This window comes from Mesoplodon densirostris, chromosome 5 (genome assembly GCF_025265405.1).
Source record: "Mesoplodon densirostris isolate mMesDen1 chromosome 5, mMesDen1 primary haplotype, whole genome shotgun sequence".
In the NCBI taxonomy this organism is placed as follows: domain Eukaryota; kingdom Metazoa; phylum Chordata; class Mammalia; order Artiodactyla; family Ziphiidae; genus Mesoplodon; species Mesoplodon densirostris.
In genome coordinates, this window is record NC_082665.1 from 60,334,168 (window position 1) to 60,358,370 (window position 24,203).

General features: G+C 43.9%; 2 protein-coding genes across 6 annotated transcripts in view; one reads left to right on the plus strand and one right to left on the minus strand.

Annotated features, from left to right (window-relative positions):
* Window positions 1–5,885, plus strand: part of BOC (BOC cell adhesion associated, oncogene regulated) — a 79,471-nt gene extending 73,586 nt beyond the window's left edge. For 4 of the 5 annotated variants that reach the window (XM_060098944.1, XM_060098946.1, XM_060098945.1 and 1 more), the window contains 5 exons: window positions 1,642–1,863; window positions 2,636–2,871; window positions 3,053–3,129; window positions 3,832–4,025; window positions 5,116–5,885. In XM_060098944.1, the coding sequence (XP_059954927.1) occupies window positions 1,642–1,863; window positions 2,636–2,871; window positions 3,053–3,129; window positions 3,832–4,025; window positions 5,116–5,303 (917 nt within the window). In that variant the 3' untranslated portion in view covers window positions 5,304–5,885. The remainder of the gene's footprint in view (window positions 1–1,641; window positions 1,864–2,635; window positions 2,872–3,052; window positions 3,130–3,831; window positions 4,026–5,115) is intronic. The other variant, XM_060098948.1, reaches the window with a different exon arrangement.
* CFAP44 (cilia and flagella associated protein 44) overlaps window positions 5,844–24,203 on the minus strand; it is a 137,217-nt gene continuing 118,857 nt past the window's right edge. Inside the window, exons 28-34 of the mRNA XM_060098942.1 lie at window positions 22,937–23,047; window positions 21,505–21,635; window positions 20,096–20,212; window positions 19,018–19,219; window positions 15,122–15,282; window positions 13,449–13,583; window positions 5,844–10,053 (exon numbers count right to left, since the gene is read on the minus strand). Of these exons, the coding sequence (XP_059954925.1) occupies window positions 9,880–10,053; window positions 13,449–13,583; window positions 15,122–15,282; window positions 19,018–19,219; window positions 20,096–20,212; window positions 21,505–21,635; window positions 22,937–23,047 (1,031 nt within the window). The 3' untranslated portion in view covers window positions 5,844–9,879. The remainder of the gene's footprint in view (window positions 10,054–13,448; window positions 13,584–15,121; window positions 15,283–19,017; window positions 19,220–20,095; window positions 20,213–21,504; window positions 21,636–22,936; window positions 23,048–24,203) is intronic.

The window sequence follows — 24,203 nt, forward strand, 5'->3', positions numbered from 1 at the left end:
TGTTTGCACATTGTCAAGTGGATAGATATCATTTCCATTTTGCAAATACTGAAAGGTGTATTGCAAAAAAATGTAATCAGGAGAAGATCCCAGAGGAGCAGGGATGGAGCCAAGACAACAATCCATTTTCCTGTCATGGCAACATTCTGTCTCCCGTGTGCCCTTCCTGCCCTCTTCTGTCACGTACGGTGGAGTGAAGGGGCAGATGCACACACAGCCAGCAGTCCTGTGTCGGGACACAGAGTGCCTGGGGCAAAGAGCAGAGACTTCACACAGCCTTCACACTGGTCTTCTGGAAGGACTGAACCTTCAGCAGGGTGGAGGCAGCGGCCTGGGGCATAGGACAAACCTTCACGTAGCTCTACATGGTGGGAGGACGAGAGAGGGCAGTGCTCAGGGAAGAGGCCACGGGCATCAGGGACCCTGTGGGCTGTGAGGTGGAGAAGGGTCGTTGTTGGATTTGATGGTCAGGAAGGGTCACTGGTGACTAGGCAGGAATGGGCTGAGGGGAGAGAACCGGGGCCGCGAAGGAAAGGTGAAGAGAAGGAGTGGGTTTGAGCATCTTTTCTGAGGGAGCGTGGGGAGCACCAGGGACTGATAGTGTGTTGAGGCTGGGAGAGAGTGAAAGGAGTTCAGCGTAAACCTTGAGGTTTTGAACTTGAAGAACCACACAGGTGGTGGTGCCATTTTTCGAAATGGGGAAAGCCAGCAGGGAACTCGCTTCCACAAGAAAGGAACAACGTGAACCACTTGGAGGCGTACCTGAGTCTGATTCTTCTGAGATGTTGAAATGCAAGTGTCCCGTGAGGGAAGCAGGTCTCCTGCCCAGGGAGGATCCTAGGTAAGGGTATTTGGCGGTCACTGGGATGTAGGCTGAAATCACGGGAATAGAGGGAAGAAGAAGACAGAGTGTAGACTGAGAGGGACCAGGAGGACTTCTCAGTGTCTGAGGCAAAGACAGGAAGAAAAGGGCAAGAAGAGAGAAATGCAAGCAGCAGCAGAGAGGTTATGGGAAACCCAGAAGACTGTAGTATCAGAAAGTCACTGGGGAGGACAGCTGCGAAAAGGAGTTAACGATGTCAGAGGCATCCTGATAACAGCAAAAGCCAGACGCCGAGGTTGCCACCTCGTAAACTTTTGGATTGGCATTTCTCTAGCACTGTCAGTCCTAGTGAGCCCCGAACCCCATCTCCCTGCTCTGCACCCCAGCTCAGACCTAGGATTTCACGTCTCTCGATGCACCCAGGAATAGCAAATTCACGGGGAAGTTCTTCCATTCCCAGTTCTTTCTGGTTTCAGGTACTTTTTATATTTTCTTCCAAAAGTTCCCCAGCTATGCTTCTACAAAACCCCTACACCACTTCTGCCCCCAAAGACCCAGTCTGCCCCTAGTGCTTGGTGCACAAATATCTCAGGGGGTTTTTTGAAGTATAAGGCTCAAGTCTCTTCAGTGCCGCCCAATTTCACATTAGATGTCAATTTCATGCTGAGCTTGGACACCACACTCATCCACCAGAGGCCCTGTCTTATAAGTTTGACCCCATTTCTCACACCCATGGAATCAGGATATTGTTTTCCTATTTTTCATGGAAGAAATGTCAAAGAAATAGAGGCTGAAGTGAGTTTTGTCCCAATTAACAGCCCGGAAGTCTTCTGGTCAGCCTGGTCGACTCCCACCCCCAACTCTGGCCCCGCCACAGCTACCACCCCATGAAACCATAGAGCGGCCGGTGGGCACAGGGGCCATGGTGGCCCGCTCCAGTGACCTGCCCTACCTGATTGTCGGGGTCGTCCTGGGCTCCATCGTCCTCATCATCGTTGCCTTCATCCCCTTCTGCTTATGGAGGGCCTGGTCTAAGCAAAGTGAGTGAATGACCATCCTCAACACCAAAGGGAAGGAGCCTGGGGCGGGGGTGAGGGGAGGAGGGGTCTCCCAGTCCCTAAGGAGGCCTCTGCCCAGGGCAGCATCCCAGGCGCCCTGTTTCACACTCCTGGGAGCTCAAGTTCCTGGTGAGTCCCCCAGAGGGCTTGGAGAGAGTTGGAGAATGCTCACAGATGGGGCCTTCCCTTCGGCTCATAGACCTTGGCAGATAGAGAGGATGAAGTGGGAGTTGGTCTGTGTTCTCTGCATCCCTGGAGCTCAGTGCTTAGCTGGCTCTGTGTTCTTTTACTGTCTCAAGCTCTGACCACGTACTCATACTTTCAGTTGACGCCGCCTCTTCCCGCCTCTTCCCGCCTCTTTAGGTCTGTGGCTCCCTTGAGCTTTCCCCCTAATCCTGGGTTAATAATCTGATTTATCCACTGATTTCTGCTTCAGATGGTAACACATCTGGCCAAGTTGCTTCATTTAAATATTGTTCCTTCTGTTAACTTGCCATTTCATTCTCCCAAATCCTGGTCCTAGGTCTCCTGTCCCTACTGCAAAAAAAAAAAAAAAAGCCTAGATGTTAGGAAGAAGTGGGTGACAGGAAGAATTTTCCGAGAGAGAGAATATTCTCTCCCCTGGCGCGATGTCAACTCCCCACCTACCTCATTGGACCTTAAGTCCTCAGGAGTTTTCTGAGATTCACGTAGGACTTTTGCAAGCTGCCCCAGGCCTCCTTGACCTAAGCATAGCTCTATCCTGTTCTTCCAGAACATACAACAGACCTGGGTTTTCCTCGAAGTGCCCTTCTGCCTTCCTCCTGCCAATACACTATGGTACCACTGGGAGGGCTCCCAGGCCACCGAGCCAATGGGCAGCCCTACCTCAGTGGCACCAGCGGACGGGCCTGTACCAATGGGGTACATGTGAACAGGGCCTGCCCTGCAGCTGCCATGGGCTACCCAGGCATGAAGCCTCAGCAGCGCCGCCCAGGGGAGCTTCAGCAGGTAACGTAGTTCTGGGAGTGTGGGCACGCAGGGACGGGTCACCATGGAGGGAGTGGCCGGGCCACCTCCTGAGGCTCCCTCCCTTCTAGCCTCTAATCCCGGGCTGCTGGGCCTGCTGAACAACGAATGGGGAAGTTACCTGGACTCTCTGACGTGACCTTCTCGTTACTCATTTGAGCAGCAGGATGACACCAACAGCACGCTGAGGCAGACCGTTCTTGGCAGTGGATGTGACCCCCCCAGTCACCAGATTCCCAGGTACCCAGGCCCCTCCCTGCCTTGCACCCCTGAGCCCCAGCGCTCGCTCTCTCGCTAGTTCCTCAAACCCAGCATCAGTCACTGAGAGGCGAGCACTAGTGCTTCACTCACCATCCCCTCATCCGACAAACTGCTCCCCTGGACTCTTTCTTTCTTTGCGGTACGCGGGCCTCTCACTGCTGTGGCCTCTCCCGTTGCGGAGCACAGGCTCCGGACGCGCAGGCTCAGCGGCCATGGCTCACGGGCCCAGCCGCTCCGCGGCATGTGGGATCTTCCCAGACCGGGGCACGAACCCGTGTCCCCTGCATCGGCAGGCGGACTCTCAACCACTGCGCCACCAGGGAAGCCCTCCCCTGGACTCTTAGCCTAAGGGGGTTAGTTGTTGTGTTTGCAGTTATGATGCCTTTTCCACTCAGCAATTCCTCCCTCGCTTCTCAGGCCAGAGCAGCCCCGCCCAGCTGACTCTGCCCATAGGCCCCACGTCCTCTCATATGCTCAGGACACGCATGGAGTCAAATGGAAGGAGACTAGAATTGCCTGTGGAAGCAATGGTGTGGCACCTCTTGATGTCCAAAGGGGAGCAGCCCCTGCCCCGCCTGAGCCCTGCCCAGCTCTGCTGCCCCAGACGGGAGCAGCCAGGGCAGCGGGATCCAGGCCCACGCTGCCCCTACCTCACCCCTCCGCCTGGTTTTGTGCACGCAGGGCTCCCAAGCCTAACCCGGACGAGGGCTCTTTCTTGTACACACTGCCCGATGACTCAGCTTGCCAGCTGCTCCAGCCTCAGCAGGACTGCCACCACCTCCAGGGGCAGCCAGCAGCCACGGGCCAGCCCGGCATGAGGCGTGTACCCCAGGGTCCTGGGCTGGAAGCCACGTGGGACCCTCTTTCTCACCCAGGTCAGTGCTGAGGGCAGGGCGGGCGGTTGAACAGGCTGGGGATGAGGTGAAGTGTAGGCATCCACGACCCGGGAGTGACATGCAGTGGGCGAGAACAGTCCCTGAAGGCGGTGCTTGGTAAGGACCATCCGCAGCTTGTATATCTGAGATGGGGGTGCAAAGGGGAGTTGGCCACCTCCTTCCCTGCTGAAGGCCCAGCAGATCTGCGGGGAGTGTCAGGTGGGTCCATCATGGCAAGCTCTGTCCTCAAAGGCTGAGAGAACGGGCACTTCTCCATTTCAGAGAAAGAAGCCCTTTTGGTCTCAGCATTTCAAGGCCACTCACAAATTCCCGCCGGCCCTCATCACACTAAGAGGCACTCTCTAATCGCTCTGAAGTACCTTGCTTTGTTGGGTCTTGTCTCTTAATTAAGGAGCAAGGTTGCATCCATCATTAAGCCAAGTTCTCACATCATCAGAACTCTGTGCCTCCACAGAACCTTCCCTCCAAGGGACTCAATGCACAGCGCGCCCAGCGCACTGTCCTTCTTTGTGCCCATCTTTTTGATACCTGGTTGGGCACAGGCTGGTTCAGAGAATTAGCTGATGTTTCTTAGCCTCCATGGTGTGGCTTTCAGGTCACATGCAGCTCCCAGACCCTGGGAGATGAAATTCTAAGACAGGTACCTCCTAGAGCCAGACCCCAGTAGCATCCACACAGGACTCCCTCCATCGGGGGGCATGAGTTGTGAGTGGGAGGATCATGGCCAGAAAGCATAGCAGAAGGGTGGACTAGCAGCCCACTCCTGGAGAGAGAACTTTCTTGCACGGTTCCTGGGCTCAGCTGACTTCATCTTCATCTGTCCCTGGTTATAGGGTAGATGCCTGAGGGTCTCCACGCTTTCACCACTGAAATGTGCAGGTGGGACGTGGGTAAGAAGTGGCCCATACTTAGAGGGAGTGTAATCGTCCTTGTTGTGGTTGTAGGTCTCTGTCCCTCCTCTAAAGCCAGTAACCAGCTCCTGTCCCAGAGAGAGGCTGACCCAGTACTGCTGAGCACTAGTTCCTGGTCAGGCTGGATTCTAACGTTTCCCACTTTTCTCTCCCCTCAGGGCCCCGGTGCTGCTTGGGCCTCGTACCGGTTGAAGAGGTGGCCAGTCCTGACTCCTGCCCTGCGGGGAGAGGAGACTGGTGTCCCCAGCACCCCGTGGGGGCCTACGTAGGGCAGGAACTTGGGATGCGGCTCTCCCCCAGCCCACCGGTTCACGTGTCTTTTGAAACACCACCTCCTACAATTTAGGCAGAAGCTGATATCCTAGAAAGACACTATATATTGTTGTTTCTTTTAAAAAGAGAGGAAATTGGTATTTATTTTTCTATAATAGCCATATTTATATATTTATGCACTTGTAAATAAATGTATATGTTTTTATAATTCTGGAGAGACATAGGGAATCCTCCCCACTGAGGTCTGAGGTGGGAAGCAAAGAAGCCGCAACGGAACAGGAGTCAACGGGGAAAGAGCAGCACAGACTGAGGAGGCAGCCCGTCCCTTAGACCCTCCGCCGCTGCCTGGGCCCCTGCAGAAGGCCCACAGAGAAGGCCGTGGAAGGAGGACTCCTAGGCACACTGTCCACAGTGACTGCAAGAGAAGGGCCAGGACCATGCGATCAGAGGCTGCAGCCACCCGTGACAGTGGCTGGATCTGGTGCTACAGGAAACGTTTTCCCAAGATGCCCGTGAGACTAGACTAAGATGTGTATAGTACTATAAGCATTAACAAACCTTCCAGAATCAATAATCTGTGGCAACATATCTCTGTAAAAATAAACACTGTAAATGTCTAAATAAATGTTTAGTCTTCCCTGTAACCTACAGCTTAGTCATGTATGAGTCAGCATTCTCTTCAGATGTTAGGATTCAGTCTGAGTATTTGAAGAAACAGCCACTTGTGATGTTTTCAGATCCATCGAGGAGAAATCTGGAAAAGGTAGCAAATGTTTCTAATTTTGTCTTTTTAAATATTGACTCTCAGTTGTGTTTTCATTAATGCAGATGCGTGGTAACTGTTTAGTCCAAGAGGGACACAGTGTACACTGGGCGAGCAGAAGCAGATTCACCGTTCTCTGACTGGACTTGAGGTAAAGCTATGGTCAGATCGGAAGGAATGAGGCTCATCTTTTCTGTACAGGTGTGTGTTGAAGACTAAGTATTTTCTCCAAAATGCCACCTGTGCTGCAGGTGACCATATGGTGCCTGGTAAAATTCACTTCCCTTCTTTCCAAAGAAACAGCAACGTGGCCAGAGGAGTTGACTCACTAGTTGTTTAAAATCAACATTTACTCACTGCCGTCCAACCACAGGATCAATCTTTGTCCGGGCAAGTGGAAGTAGATGGAGGCTGAAGCTTTTTGCTGAGAGCCCTACCACACTTCAACTGTTTTCAGGAGAGAAATGTACCTTCTAGATTTCAGTAGAGTTGAGTTACAGATGAAATGCCACTTGAAACACTTAATCCTGTTCCGAGTCATCAGTGGCAGACCCTAGCTTCACGCTCCAGTCACAAATTGAATGAAGTCCTAAGAAAGCCCCAGGAGGTGACTGATTGTCTAGGGCAAGTGCGCCCTCTGCTGGCCAGAAGAGATTCCTGCATCCTTTCTCCATCCAGCCGCTAAATTGGAACATGGTTTTCAGAAAAGCAGTATTTTAAAAATATTTCAAGAAATAAAATGAAGGACTGTAGGAATATGGAAATGATAGGAAAGGAGACGTAGAGCAGGGAAGAGAAGAAATAAGATTGTGACTTCAGACACAATCTGGCATCAAGGGCCTAGAGGTCACTTCCAGGAGGGGGACAGCTCTCACCTCTCAGATCTGGGCTATAATTCAACTTCTAGCCCATTGGCTTTTGAAAAAAAAAAAAAACAACTCCCCTGTTTTCTTAATGCTTGATGATCCCAGTGGTTGTCAAAGTGAGGTTTGGTGAACTTTCTGGAAGTGGTATGGTTCCAGTGCTGTGCAGAAAGCAGTTTTATGTGACAACAGTGCTTTTAGCTCTCAAAAAAAAAAAAAAAAAAAAAAGCCTGGGAATGAAGAAGCACTTCTGAGGCAGGTTAAATGAGATAAATGTGCATATTTACTTTAGCCAATTGCAGGAAAAGGTTAGGCATCAGGCCTTTAAATTTTAGCCTAGAAAAGGAAACAGCTTATTCAGTTTCATTGCATCTTGCATTTCTTTAGATTCAGGTTAATTATTATAGTGCCTTTTAAAAATCTGATTCACTCAGCAATGGCTATATAAATTAATCAAAAGGAAGAGTAAGACCTAGTTGGGCAGGAGCTGGTGGTGGTGTGGAGTTCAGCTCGTGGCTCAGGACAGCCCAACAGGGCAGGCTGAGTCAGCAGGAATGAGTAACTCCTTCTCCTGTGAAGTTCTGACAGAGGGGCTGGACTCTACAGTTTTTCTTTCAATGTTGAGATTTGATGATACTATGGACGAGGGTTCAGAATAGCCAAGGGACATTAACAGTCGATCCACAAGTAACTCAGACAGATTTTTGGCAGCTTTCAAAGGTGAGGCTGCCTTCTCCAAGGGCACAGCAGGAGGCAGAGAACAGTTAGATCAGGAGACTAGGACAGCTTTCCATCCATCCCCAGCCAGGGCTGCACCCTGGTGCTCTCCTGCTTGATATTAAGCCTCCCGAAGACTCAGTTGCTATAGATTCAAGACTAAGCCTGGCATCAATGAAATGAAACGAAAGCTATCTTTACCTTTTATCTAATTCAAAATAAAAATGAATTAACTGTATTGTCAAATCCCAGACATGCTGTATGAAAGCCTAATATTGTAAACTTTAGTGATTTTTGTCTAGTTCAGTTTGGGAAAAAGTAATAATCCTGACTGGTTTTACTCTAAGAGAGTTGATAGACACATGGAATCCTTGACATGGCTCTTCCATAGACTAAATTCATTCTTGCTGCAATTAGAATCACAGGATTCAGAATGGGAAGAAGCCTCAGAGCTTAGCCAGATCTCTCATTTGTCTGATAATGAGGCCCAGGAAAATAATGTAATTTTTACCCTAGCTCTCAGCACAACAAGGGGATAGTGTCTCCTCCGGGACCACCCACTGTATCCAGGCGGTCGCTCAGGGTCGCAGCCAGCCAGCCAGTTACGTAAGTTTGGTGGTAGCCCTTCCTGCTGCAGCCAAGCTTCAGATGGACGCGGCCCCAGCTCACAGCTTGACTACAACCTCGTAAGAGAGAGACCCGAGCTGGAAACACCCAGTTAAGTAGCTCCCAGCTTCCTGACCCTCAGAAACTGGGTGAGATAATGTTGTTTTAAGCTATGTTTTGGGGTAATTTTTTATGCAGGAATAAATAAGTAGGTAAAACACTCAGAACTGTGACTAGCACATTATTTTGAAATGCTTGAAGGGCACACATAGTTTAGGGCGTACACACATAGTTTAGGGTGTACAGCAGAGAATGTGATAAAGGGTGCTCTCCAGTAGAAAAGCTGCTACAGCAGAGCTCTGTGGTGATAGGCTCAAACAGTAAGCTATTTGGACCTCTCAAATAGGAGTATGAAAGGATCTTAGAAACACAAGTGGCCGCCTGTAACATATATATATTCCAACATACAAAAGACCCCAAGTCCTGTCTATAATTTTGGGGGCCAGATCAGCAGGCTAGACAGGTTACGAAAACTTGACCTTGCTGAGGTCACTTTCTACATTGGTGCAATATTGCCTTCTTTACCTCTCGTTTTCGGTAACCAATTCATAGTCTGGGACGGCCTCAAGGGAGTAGCTCGTTAAAATGGACCCATAGAGCACGGAATTTAAAGTGCTATGTTCTATTACTAACAGGAATCCAAATATCAGTGAAATCATTCTTAGATGAATTCCACTGACTACTTACCCCCAAACCAAAAGAATGCTCCCAAATTAGTTTAAATGTTATGTACAATCAAAAGTGATTATTAGAGTTGATCTCTCAGTGATGGAATCTATTTCATTACTTCCTGATCTATAGCAAAACCAGCAAATGGCTCAAGTAGAAACAGAAAGAAAATGGACAGGACATGAGAAACTACAGGAAATGCTTAGAATACTGGTAGAGTTGCAGATACCTTCAGAGAAGAGCCTCCTTGTTAACCATTTTGCAAAACGCACTTCTCTGCTCCACCCAGAGCTGAGGAGTTTGCTAAAACCATGGGTGATTCAGGAAGCTGTTTATTTGTTTGCTTTACGCCAGCCTAAAGCAAACTGCTCTGCTCGTTCTGTCTGCATTTCCTGAATCCCGACCCCTCAGATAACTGCTTTATGAAGTTAACAATGTCAGAATTCTAAATTGCATTTCTTTTTCTCAGATATTGTTGGCAAGATAGTTTTTGTTCTCGTGTCCTCTCAGAGAATACCTGATAACATCAAAGCTTATTTTCCAAGGATCCAACGACCAAGAAAAGGAAGTTTTCTCATGGTTTGCTGAATGATCGATTTTCTTGCCAATGGCTAAGAATTCAGATAACCAAAAAACAGATTTCCTAAAACAGGGTACATTACCGATGGTTTCTGGCGATTTGAGTTAACAGCCTCCTAAGACTTCATATTCGACCCAGCTGGTTGCAAACACATCTGCAATGGTTCAGTTCAATAATAAGTGGCTGTTGGGTGCTGTAGTCAGTTTTAAGATAAGCAGTTGGGGGGAAATGATTAAAATGACATGACTGGATGTGGTTTTAGACTTTCAGATAAGTTCACTTTAAAACAGCAGGATTGTTGCAGGCGACAAGGAAACAGAACTTCTGTTGAACTAAGTGTCAGAAATCTTGGCTGGATTTGGGAATAAAGCAAACTTAAGGCCCACGGGCTTCATTCATTCTCTTGTGGAGAGTGAATTGGGGGGAGAACCAGGCCACCTTTCTTACGCAAAAGAACAACCTCTTCCTTTAAGGCCAGAATCCTTTGGGCCTGGACTTGGATCAGTTCAGTGACCTTCTCTCTTGCCACAGTATCTGCTTTCCGGGGGCCCTGGAAGGCGTTGCCCTGTTGAGAGAAAACACCTCCCTGCTTTAAGCACCATTTGGACTATGGAAACACCCCTGTCTTAAGCCTTCAAGTCCTCCACTGAAATCCTACCATTGGAAAGGTGTCCCTTTGAGCTAATAAGCAACTCTTAAAATGCAAATGCCCTTTAGAGGGTAACTCATTAAGCTAGCTGTCCATCACTCATACCCTACAGGGCTCATCGCTGGAATTCTAAAAGGCCAGATACCTCCTTTTCCTATACAGCCCATATCTTGTTTTCCAAAAAAGAAATCTTTATTCCCTCATCTGATTTCTTCCCCTGCCCAGCCAGTTCCTGCTCATGTTTCAGACATCATTTTTAAGGAGGATTTCTTTACCCCATGGGCTGGGTTAGGATTCCTGCTCTATGTTCTGTCAAATCATCCATCACACATCATTGTAGTTATTAGACTGAACCATCTGAAATTTGTGACATGTGACCATTTTTTAACCTAAAAAGTAGCAGTTTCTTATGGTTTGACCTAAGTGCTTGTTTGATATCTTTCTTGCTAGATCCTGTGCCTTAGAAATAGAGCCCAATATGCCTGGATCTCACCACTCTACCCAGCATCCGCCCTAGAACTTGTTACATAAGTAGATGCTCAATAAATCTGAACGTACATTAAAGGAAGGGACATAACACCTAGTATCTTCTCTGTGCCCGGTGCTTTATGTCTGCGACCTCACGTGATCCTCACAACTCAGAACCAGGCGGTGTTATTCCAATTTTAAAGATACAGAAACTGACAGAGGTTTATGAACTGACCCAAGTCACTATACTATTAAGGACTGGAAGCAGGATGAGAACCAGGTTACCTGAAGCCAAAAGCCCATGATTTGTCTGTTACCCCACTTACTATGGCAGCCCTTCCTCATAAGTAGGGGTTGTCATTACCCAGTACCTTCTTGCCTCTTCTCCCTTGCCCACCTTCACTTCAGGGGCTGTGAAAACTAAACACTAACCTTAGCCAGTTTCTTTTCCAGCTGGGAGTGGCTAAGTAGATGTAGCAGAAAACGTTTGCTTTCTTAATGAAAGGGACACAAGTGACTGGCATTTGGACAACAACCACAGAGCTGGGGCAGCTGTCTGTGACTGAAGGAAACCTCAGCCACTGAGTCACAGAGATACTGGCCCTGACATCACAGCCCCACTAAACTAAAACCCCTCAGTCATCTCCTGCAGACTTCTTCTTAAGTGAGGAAAAGCACCCCTATTTGTTTAAGCTACTCTCCAAAAGTGGGGCTTTTGGTTACTTATAGCTAAATGCACGGCCCCTCATGCCCAGTCAGTCCAGACGGTCACTCTGAAGTCACCTTAGCTTTTCCCTCATTCTCTCCACCATATCCAAACAAATTTTGGCTCTTCTTACTTTGAAATGTCTTTGACCGTTGGTTTTTTGTCCTTACCATCTTCATCCCAATCCATGCCTACATTGTTGTAAGAGTAATAGCTATGGAGTCAGCTTGGGAGGCAGAGGGCCCTCAGTTTAAAAACAAACTTCCCATTCACTGCAGCTCTATTTACAAGAGCCAGGATGTGGAAGCAACCTAAGTGTCCATCATCAGATGAATGGATAAAGATGATGTGGCACATTTATACAATGGAATATTACTCAGCCATAAAAAGGAACGAAACTGAGTTATTTGTAGTGAGGTCAGTGGGCCTAGAGTCTCATACAGAGTGAAGTAAGTCAGAAAGAGAAAAACAAATACCGTATGCTAACACATATATATGGAATCTAAAAAAAAAAAATTGGTTCTGAATAACCTAGGGGCAGGACAGGAATAAAGACGCAGACATAGAAAATGGACTTGAGGACATGGGGAGGGGGAAGGGTAAGCTGGGACGAAGTGAGAGAGAGGCATGGACATATATACACTACCAAATGTAAAATAGCTAGCTAGTGGGAAGCAGCCGCATAGCACAGGGAGATCAGCTCGGTGCTTTGTGACCAACTAGAGGGGTGGGATAGGGAGGGTGGAAGGGAGATGCAAGAGGGAGGGGATATGGGGATATATGTATACATATAGCTGATTCACTTTGTTATACATAGAAACTAACACAACATTGTAAAGCAATTATACTCCAATAAAGATGTTAAGAAAAAAAAAAAAGAAACGTCCCCACGTATTAGCTCTAGAGCATGGGCACGTTACTTCACCACTCTGAGCTTTGGAAAGTGGTATTTTGAAGATTCAGTGAGACAGCCAATGGAAAGAGACCATACATGTAAAGCTATATATATAAAGATATACTATGTAAAGGGACCTACACAATTAATTTCCTTTCCCAGTCAACTGATCTGCCTCCAAACTCTTTCCTCTCCAAGGTATCTGAACGTTCAAAGCACATCAAGTCAACAGATGTTTAGTCACTGACGACTCTGAAGATTCTGTCTAGGCATCACCCCTCTTGAATACTGCTGTGACTCTTTGCTCAATAATTCTTTAGTGGATAAAGGGCCTTTGATATTCAGATTCTAGTCTTCCTCTCTATTTTAGTTGCAAACCTCCCAAAGCCTCCTATTCATTCTTTTGGACTTTTGCTTAGACCAGTGATTCTTCAGCTCTAGCATGCAGCAGAATCACCTGGAAGGCTTGTTCTGGATTGCTGGACCCCTCCCCCAGAGCCTCTGATTCTGTAGATCTGGGTGGAGCCTGAGAATCTGCATTTCTAACAAGTTCCCCAGGCGAGGCAGATCCTGTTCCTCAGGGAACCACACTTTGAGAACCCCTGGCTTAGAACATTTCCTGGGTGCATAAAGAAAACCAAGAGAAAAAAAAAACAGCATTTTTGCAGGTACTATTAAAAGGTTATAGCACATAGTTCAGAATATGCCATACATGTGTTATGTCCCTAGAAGGCAAGGCTTAAATAGGGTGAAACTTTATAAATAAGTATTATCCACCACATACTGTGTATTAAGTACTACTAGGTTAGCCTCAATAAATATTATATAAAAGCAAGTTGAAAGCCCTAAAAAGTAACAAGTGTTTTAATAAGTAACATGTGGCCTCCCATAATTCAGGAGGCCCCCTTTAGGTCAAAGGAAGTAAACATTGGAAATGGATGTTTGACACCAAATTCAGGAAGCATGTTGATGTCATTATTTATACCTAAGTAACCTTACCTCTCCAAGGGCTGAGGCAAATCCCTTAATTAGTACTTGTATGAATTCATGGTACCCAGTAGGCATACAGTAAAGCTAGTCCCTCAGGCTCATTGTAATGTAGACGGTATCAACTCGGTGTCCTCAGGGACCCAAGTGGGCCAGAAACATCCAAGATCAAGGTTTGTTTAAAAGCCAGCACTTGATGTTCCTTTTATAGAACATCCTCAATTCTGACAAAAGGTCTGAAGAAAAGGAACATACCTGCTGGTTCTGTAGAATATTCAGCTGAGAATCAAGTTTCTTCTTTTCAATACATAAATCATTCATCTGATGAAGTTTTTTGGTGTGTTCTTTTGTCTTCATCATCAATTCCCATTGCACTTGAGCAATCTTTTCCTACCAGGGCAGAAAGATGCAAAATGGATTAAGTGAATGAGGAAGCAGAGAAAAATGAATGTCCGGATTTGATCAACACCATCAGGCAAATGGAGTGATATGCACATAGAAAAATACAAAAAGCCAATAATATCAGAAGCAAGTGCACTGGGTCTGGTTTGATTACAGAAGAATGTAAGCAGGACGAAAGTAGGTAAAAATAAGAGACATCACTCCATTGTTGAGAAATGACATTAGTGTGCATACTAATGGTGATGGTATTCATTAATTAAAAGGGAGAATGATCCTTTAAGCAGGAAATGTTCCTGTATTGCTTTTTCCCCAGTCTTGGCCCAGGATCCTCAAGGTGACTGGCTTGAATGGCCATACATCTGCCAATGGCTTTCCTTTGTTCTCCTATTACTCCAACAAATTATTTTAGATAGCACATATTATCTCCAGCACTACCCTGATAGGGACCAGTCCCACTGGCACGAGCACTGAAGTAATTTGTTTCTTCACGGTACAGTGGCAAATCTTCAATAAGAAAAGATGAGCCAAGTTAGCAGTAGGAGGGACTTCCCTGGTGGTCCAGTGGTAAAGAATCTGCCTTCCAGGGCAGGGGACGCAGGTTCAGTCTCACATGCCATGGGGCAACTAAGCCCACGCACCACAACAATTGAGCTTGCGCGCATCAACTAGAGCCCACGCGCAGCAAACTACAGAGCCCACGTGCCCTGGAGCCCGGCACGCCACAACTAGAGAGAGAGAAAACCCGCACGCCACAACTAGAGAGAAACCTGAGCAGACCTTGCACCGTCACAAAAAAAATCCCGCATGCCTCAACAAAGACCCTGTGTGCTGCAACTAAGACCCGACGCAGCCAAAAAAAATAAGGAAAATAAATAAAATAAATATTTTTAAAAAGAGCGCTAGGAACCTCTCCTCCTTCCCTATCTACTATGAAGACAGAAAACTGGAGAAGCCATAATTATTTGTGGGCTTATAAAATCTTTGTAAAAGTTCCTGTCTCTGAATCAGGCTGTAACTGGGGACTGCCTCATCTCATGGCTCCGGAAAATGTGTAGGCATTTAATACCTTCTAAGACCCTACCAGCTCAATAGTATATACCTTGTTATAAAATGTATTACTCAGAGATGTTTTTCTAATTTCCAGAATGGAAATAGCATGCAAAAGCTATGTAGAATAATACAATTAGGTCCTCAGAGTATAGCAGTTCATGTCTAACGCTATTAGAACGTTTATACATTAATGCAGACCTCAGAGTGGAATCTCTTTGTAATCTTTCATGCCATTTTGCCATCATATTTGCATGAATCCTGGACCCCAGACCCAGTGCTAGTGTTTTCATCGCAAGATAGACCAGTGGCTCAACTAAGTGAATAGTAAGAAAGCTGAGACAGGCTTAAGATCATGGAGGAACCAAGGGGGGCTCACACACATGTCTCCAGCTGTACAGATGCTTCACAGGAACCACTGAAAGCTCACCAGGAGTTCTTGCCTCCACCCAGTGGATCACCTGCCCTCTCATCCTAACCTCCCACATCTTCATTTCCTTTGTGTTCGATAGCTCCTTTCGAAGTTTTTTGATCTTTAGTTCTTCAAGTGTTGTATTCACAGAAAGTGTCTGAAGGGCTTCTAGGTTGATCACATGGCCAAACTTGCTGACCATTAGTTGATTGACTGTTTCTTCCATTTCTAAAAGAAGACAGTCACTGTCAGGTTGTTCACCAGATCCCACTGTTAGTAAACGAATAATACCAGTACCAATAACATTCTAAGGAACAGCTTTTGCAAGAAGATAAGAGATTTTACATTACCAGTTGGGTTTTCCTCTGTGACTTTTCACCTACTACTTTCCTCACTTAGAATGCACATTGCTCTATTGTCTTTTCATCTACTTCAAATTCCTGTGTAAAAGGGACTCATCTTTCCTAGCTGGCTATACCTTCTGATCTGCCCCTCCTCAGATTATTCATGGGCCCAAATGGGATTATGAAGCCTTCAGTTTTTAATTTTTTATTACTGATCTCTATAACATCTGGTGTTGAGAATAGAACAGTCACTGAAAAGAAGTTTCCATCTTATTCCAAGTAAAAATATTAAAATCCTTGCAGTGGTTCACAAGGTCCTACCTGTCCTGCCCTGCCCCTATTATCTCTCCCACCTCCTTTCCCACACCTCTCTCCTCATTTACTCCAGACACCTTTTTCTCAACCTTCTCAAACATTCCAGGCTCACTTGGATATTCTCGTATGGCATTGTCTGGAATTCTCTTCCCGAAATAGCCACATGACTCACTCCACACAACCCATTTTCTGAAAACAAGTTGTGAGACTGGTGAAAGACTCATTTCCAAAACACCCATTTCTGAAGGTGTAACCAAGTGTAATTTGTCCCCTAACCAGGGAGAACCACATCTTAGTAAGTATATCACCTTTCCAGGGAGCTCTTCCCTGGCTTCCTATGGACCTCAGCACTCTTTCCCAGTCCCTTTCTAATTTTTTCTTCTTAACAATCCTCTCCATCTAACATGCAACATGTTTTACTTTTGTTTACTGTGTTTCCTCAACACGTGAACACTGGAAAACCTGGAGAAAATTCTACTTGTGGAGTCTGAGCTCCCCAAGAAAGTATAATCTTGTAACAAGATTTTCTCAGTCACCAGAGTCCCCTAAGTGAAGTCTGAAGGCCCTAAAGTATAACAAGATGATGCAATTCTGTTACAGTACAGGAATTTGTATTCAGGTATAATTGTTATGGCTGAGTGATAATGGTATAATCAGCATGGCTGCCATTTTGCACAATCCAGGGAGGGTTATTCATTTCTATTCTACGTGAGTGGCACCCCATGGACTTGTGTCATGTGGTGGCCATGATAATCCGTGATGCAAATGAAATGACTGGATTATTTGCACATGTGTGGCTAGCCTGTGGCTGCCTGCTTGGCCTCCCTCAGTAAGAACCTTGACTTCCCCCAGCTAGCCCCATATGACAGGGTGCCCTCTCCCAAGGCAGCCTCATATACTAGGACATGGACTCTGGTCCTTGCCCTTCCCACTGTGGAGCCAGCCTAACGACACCCTTCTGACTCAGTTAGGCCAGCTAGTGTTCCCTGGGGACATAAAGGCTTCTGGAACACTCCCTATCCTCTGTCCCCATGGCTGCAAGCTGTGCTCTCCTTGAAAAAGAGAGAACTTACCTCCCCACCCCATGTTCTAGACTCTCCTCTTCTTCCCCATTGGGTCTAGGGATGGAGGCAGGCAACAGTGAGTGACTGTGGTGTTTCTCATCACTGGTAAGCATTTGTTCTCTGAGATACAGGAAAGGAACCCACTCCTAGCTTCACCTTCAGAATTAGGAGATCAGTCTTTAACCAGACTCACAACTTGCTTTCAGAAAATGGACCGGGGGTGGGAGAAGAACTGAAAGTCACTGAATAAAACTTGAACCACGTGGGACTTTTTTTTTTTAATTTCAACTAACATTCCAGAAATGTGAATACTTCATTTCATTTTCTTCACACATTTTTCCAAACTGCGAGGTTACTCAGTTGGAAATAAGCTTCTTTCCTCATTTTCATACTAGTTTGTTCCTTGGTTTGACAAACAGTATTTCAAAATATAAACAACGTTCACAGGCTACAGAAGCCAAAGGAATGTGAAGTACGTGAGAAACATTGGGGCCTCAAGGTTTATACCTGAGAAAACTCTATGTCTCAAATAAGTGTTATTCAAACATAGAGTCCTAACATGTATTTTAAAATTTTATAATCCAGCCACCCATGAGGGTAGAACCATCATCACTCATTGGAAACTGACCTCTAGAAATACAAGCAACTTGGATTGACTGACTGCTATATTCTTCCCATTATTTTTCTTTTTCAAATTTTCTTTAAAAAATATTCAATTGTGGTAAAATACACATAACAAAATGTACCATTTTAATCCTTTTAAAGCATACAGGTCTGTAGCATTAAGGTAGATGCTATTATAGTATGGTAATATTATTGTTATTAAAGTTGGAATACTTCATCACTTACACATATGTTCCATATGTCAAATATTCAAAAGGTATTTTAAAAGAATTGTCCTTACTCCATACATCTTATACTGTACACCTCAATTCCATCTGAATTAAGAACGTAAATGTGAGGAACACTACTAATAGAAGAAACAATAGAAAAATATCTTTGTGACCTCAAAATAGGAAAGGATTTCTTAAGACACACACACACAATGAACAAATTATAAATAGATTGATAAAATTAATTATATTGAGATTTTTAAATGTCTGTATCCCAAAAAGATACACTAAATAAAGTAAAAAGGCGAGGCATATTAGAAAAGATTCGAAGTGAATGTAATGGACAAAGAAAGACATAAAATATAGGAAAAAAAACTCCCTACAATCAATAAGTAAAATAAAAAAAACAGAAGTAAAAAAATGGGCAAAGTGTATGACAGGCAAGAAAAGGAAACACAAACAGCAAATAAGCTATGTGAAGACATTCAACCTCAAGGACTTCAGGAAACAGTGAAATACAATTTTAACATCTACGAGGTTGGCAGAAATATGAAAGTCTAACAGTATTAACTGTTGATTAGACTATGGAGCCCAGGAAATTCTCACACTGCCAAGGGAGAGAAAAGGGTACAGCCACTTTGGAGGGCAACTTGACCACACCCAGGAGAGTGGAAAATGCACACACACCCCTCTCACCCAGAGCCCCCGGTCCTGAGGACTCACCTCCTTCCACACCTGCACAGGGAGACATGTACAAGAAGGTTCACTGTCTGTAATCATGAAAAATTACAAGTACCCTAAATATCCATCAACAGGAGACTGAAGAGAAACTCTTTTATAGTCCTACAATGGAATATTGTAGTACCAGTTAAAATGAGTAATTATCTGTAGCAATACAGATTACTCTCAAAAACTGGTTTAATAAAGTGAACTGCAAAATGATAGGAATAATATTATATTACAGTTAAAAACATACAAAGGCACTTTGTATACTGTGTGTGGATACATCCATATGTATATGGACGTGCCTGGTGGTTGATCCTGGGGAAGGAGAGAGCAGAACAGTATTATAAAGAGAAGGGCCTTCAGTTGTATCTTCAATGCTTTATTAAGCTTGCTACTGGGTACAGGGGCTATTGCTGTATTATTCTATAACTTATTATACATAAAACCTTTAAAAATTGTGAGAAACTGTTTCTATGACAAAATATTTATCCTTTTAAAATAGGAGAATGACCTTTTGATAGAATCAGGAGAGAGAGTAAGTGGGAAGATGGGAAGGTGTTATTTCCTCTCAGTGGTTCCGATCTGTGATGACCTACTGTTTTCAAAGTTGGAGATGGTCACTTGACAGTTCCCTCTCCAATCAATAAATATTACTAAATAAGCCACGGGCTTAATACTCACTCTGTATAGTTTTGGCCATCTCTCTCTTTTCTCGGATGAGCTGTTTACGCCTCTCCCGGTATTCTTTGTTAAGTTTTTGCTGCTGGGAATTTTCCTCGTGGAGCTGGACAATTCGTTCTTGCAGTCGTCCTAAGGAGTGGTTCGAAAAGACCAAAGTTCCAGAAAGATCTCTAGGTATTTCTCCGGATACCACATACTCTATCTACAAAAGCAAAACAAAACAGAAATCAAAATAGACAAAGATCAAGCTAAATTTAAGGTCATGGAAAGCATAAGGGAAACACTTCTTTCTCTGTCCCTTGTCACCACAGAGTAAGGTAAAAGCAGGAAGCCACTTTCAAATAGAAATCACATTATGTCCCTCTGGGACAGCACTTCTTTCCAAAAAGACCATGCTTGATATCTACTGCATAAGGATGGAACGGACATTTCAGGGTTGGCATATTAGGCAAATTGCTACAGATAAGCTAATCCTGTTTGGGTCAGGTTAAACAAGATGTATGTAAGGCTGATCTTAGGTTTTTCTTCTAACATACAGCTTTCTCTATTTACGTGACAAAACATGGTACGATGGGCCTTCGCTGATATGATCTCTGCATTTTAATGTAAGTTGTAGTTTGAGCGGGATATAGAGATGAACAAAGAGGGGGAAAAAAGAGAAAGAATATTTTCCTTTTATCTTAACCTCCCTCATTAACAAGTAGAGATTAAGTGAAGATAATTCTTGCATCATTAGTTCATGTCTACTTAAAGATGGTGTGAAAAGTGACATGTGTCCAAGAGCCAAGATTTCAACCTCCAAGCCATTCCCTTAAGTCATAGGCTTCTCATTTCTTCAGACTTGAAATGATTCAACTTTCAAAGTGATAATGGACCACAGGGAAATATACATGTTTTCATATTATGCTTTTATAACAATCTCAGAAGGGGTAAGAAAAGTTGGGGTGTCATTCTAGATTTCTCAGCCAAGGGCTGCACTTCTCCCCCCTAGTGGCCCATGAATTTTTCTCTGGAAAAGCCTGAGTGTCATATGGCTTTCCTGCTCAGACAGGGTGGGGCAACCGCTCAGACCCGTCACCTGGTGGAGCTTGAGAGGAATCACAACCAGCAGTTCATTCAACCGCTGCTGCTTCTCACGTTGATAAGCCTCCAGGGCCTCCTCTGCCATGTTCAGATTAGTTGCCACAATCTTCACCTGTGGAAAACCCCGTGTGTGAGATGTTGAAAAGATTCACTGAATATATACCTGAGGTGGTAAATGAAGCCTTTCTGGGAGGAAGCAAAAGCATGAGCTGGATCTGCTTTGTTGGGCTGTGATTAAATGGACGATCCCAGCCTGCAGCCCAGCAATATATATTATTCTCTTCCTGCTAAGTCATGATCCACACCACTTTTTCAATTGTTCCAATGACCCCAGAGTTGTATAGGTTTTGTTAATGAAAACTCAGAAGACTTGTCCCCATCTCCCTCTTGTTTTCTGCAGTAAAAGCATCTCTCAGCCTGGAATGTCTTTGTCAGGATGGTTCAAATCTCATTTGGTCATAATGACATCAATAAACTAGAGAAAAAAGCCCTTTAAAGTAATGAAACTACTAACTACAGTATTTCTAAAGCACATAGCTTCATCTCCTAAAATACTTGAAAGTTTTCCAAATCATTTCCTTTTTCGAGAAGCAATCTATCAGAAATATTTCTGAATATGAGTCAAGTGATGCTGCTCTAGGAAAGAGTACCTAAGAGGGAAACTGAGCAGATACAGCAGAAAAATCAATATAATTGTACCAGAAGTTTAGCTTAGTGTCCTCCACGTGGAATGCATACACCCCAGAGTGTCAAAGTCATCTACTGGGGTCCGGAAAGAAGTTTCCATTTCTATTTATTTTTATCTTATTCTTTTCAGTTTCTGTTTTTGCAAATGTTTCATAATACATAAAATATATTAGTACAATAGTTCATGTATATAATTTATAAATAAATATACCTTTATTGTGGGAATATGTGCTCCACAATTTTTTTACTTATAGAAGTATGTAATCAAAAAATTTGGAGGCCAATGATTTAGATAAAGAAAGTCTCAGTCATTAAAAGAGTAATGGCGGGCTTCCCTGGTGGCGCAGTGGTTGCGAGTCTGCCTGCCGATGCAGGGGACACGGGTTCATGCCCCAGTCCAGGAAGATCCCACATGCCATGGAGCAGCTGGGCCCGTGAGCCCTGGCTGCTGAGCCTGCGCGTCTGGAGCCTGTGCTCCACAACGGGAGAGGCCACAACAGTGATAGGCCCACGTACCACATTAAAAAAAAAAAAAAAAAAAAAAAGAGCAATGGCCCCTCAACCACAACTGTAAATGGATATAACATGGGAAATGTCTGTTCTCTTACAAGAAGTCCTAACTCATGCCATTGCTATGAAATAGCAATATTATAGCTGCAAGGAGGTGTAGCTTGTTGGGAGAGGATGAACAGACCTGAGAAGGGCAGACCAACATACTTTTTTGGACAATGTATCATATTCCTTTCTGAGGTTATCGATCATTTTCTTTTCTTCAACTAAGACCTCTTCAATGTCCAGCCTTTTCTCTCGAAGTTGAAGGGCCAGTTCAAAGAGACCCTTATCACAATCTGAAAAGATAGTCAAAACAGTAAAGCAGCCCCATTTGTTAGGGAATGCAGTAATACAATAAGCGTGGACTTTGGAGCTTCAGAATTATTAATGTCCATCTACTCCAGCAAGGTTCCATCATACTTAGGGCTCCAGGTAGAAATTATTCTGGGCAGAAATTATTAATGGTATTAATAATCATGATAGTGTTTATGATACTAGTATTGATGTTCTGAGCAGTGCTCTGAGCCAGGCTGGGTCCTGGGTCCTTTATGTACCTTCTCTCATTCAAGGCTCACAGGCCCTGCAACGTAGAGACTATTGTTCCCATTTTATAGGTCACGACCACCCGACCACCATAAGTCTCAGAGAGGTCACACAGCTGATATGTGACAGAATGGGATTCAAGTACAGTACCTCTGTATTAATTTCCACTATATCACACTGACAGCCACATTTATCCACTGAGTAATTGATAAAGAATGTGAAAATATAATGGATCACTACAATGGAATTTAGGAACCATAGCTCCATCCCAAGTTTTACCACTAAACTAACTGTGAGCTTTTGTTCAAGCCGTTTAATCCTGCTATAAAATAACAAGCTGCACTACAAGATTTTCTAGCTTTCTTCCACTCATAAATATGATTTTAAGGAGATTCTTATTTTCAAAATCAAAACAAGATTTAAACTTTATTTGACTTTAAAATTTGATTTATAATTGATATGAAATATCTAGGAAAATAATTTCAGATGAAGAAGAAATAGTTTTCCTACTGAACCATTCCTGTATTGAGCCTGTAAGAATATTGGTCTGGACTATAAGAATATTGGACTGTAAGAATATTTCAGACTGGTTTCACCAGTGAAAACAATGAATATAAATTGCCAAGCATCTCCAGGAAATGTAAAAATTGCCCTTACAAAACAGGTTTGAAATATGAAAACTGAATGGCTTGGCAAAAAGGAAGAGCTTTATAAAAATATACTTAAATATATATTTTTATATATATACACACATATATAAATCTTCGGTTTCTCTATAAAATGAAACTTCCTGCATAATTTATGACTCTGAATCAACTAGAGATTGTCTGCAGATTATTTAATTGGGTACTCATAAATAGCTGCCTCAAGAAACAGAAAATTAATTGTCCAGAGAGCCCCAAAGAGTATTCATTAGACTACACTTCATACATATTAAGCCATCCTTTCCTTAAATATCATTATGAGACAATCGAGAAACCAAAAAAAGGGAATTTTTGGTATTATCAATCCATAGTCACACATAACAGAGAATGCATGGTTTTATCCCACTTACTTGTTGGGCAGATAGAATCATCAAAAACCTCATCTTCAGATCCAGACTCATCCTCATCACTCTCCAAGCTGGATTCTTCTTCACTTGATTCATCACTTTCTTTATCTTCATCTATGGAGAGAGGGAAACATTGTTAATAAGCAGAGAAGTTCCTGTGTTAAGGCTTTAAAAATAAATCATTTTTCAATGAGTTAGTCACTAGGGAAACAACAGGTAAATAAGGAAATTATTCAGTATTTTTAGAAGAATTTAAAATGGTTACGGATACAGAGACCACAAACTCAAATGCCTGCAGAAGGTTGTGCAATTAATTTCAATGCATTGAGTCAGAGAGGGTTGAGATCAAGCTGCCAAGCTGCTTATGCTGTGACCCACCTAACACACGCTTGGTTATACAGTCCACAATTCCTAAATCACAGTACTCTGAAAACAGAGAAGATTTTCATAACTTCTCTGAACCGAAGTAATACCATTTATAATCTTCACTTAACCTACTTAGTGTGAATATTCATGTCTTGCTGCAGAAGTATTACGATGTTTGATTTAGAGATTCTGCATCAAACCCTGCTGGGGGTGTTAGTTGACAAAGACTCTGGCCTTTAACCAAACTTGAGTCAAACTCCTCTGAGTCCTCTGACTAGTCCTTGACCTTGAACTAAATGGGCTCTGTCCTGGGCCCATTTAGTTCAGTTTTAGCAAGAGTCCTGCTGAGTAATTCCCCACCCTTGATAGCTGGTCAAATTCCTTATTCCCTACCCTCAACATTTTATCACTCTGGCCTGCCTTCAACAGAAACCCTGTTAGGTCAGTTTAGCAAAGAATTACCCTACTTCTTAGTAATTTTCTATCAACTAACCCTGACCGTGCTCCTTGGCTATAAATCTCCACTTGCCTTGTTGTATTCAGAGTTGAGCTGATCTCTCCCCTACTACAAAATCCCATTATAGTGATACCCTGAATAAGGTCTGCCTTATTCTTAACAAGTATCATGAATGATTTTTTTCCTTTAACAATGTCATATTTAATATCTTTTATAAAATTTTTTGAATACTAAAATACATCTGCTCCCAAGAGTTTTGGATAAGGAACTGTAGACCTCGCCCACTCAACTCTAACCCCATTTTCTTTTAAAACACCTTGAGCCCATGTGTGAACAACTGGCAATTCTATTATATGGAACATCAAAAAATAGAGATAAGAAGTGGACCTTATACTCACTAGAAGATTTGTTAAATGAAAATGTCTCAGGACTTCCCTGGTGGCACAG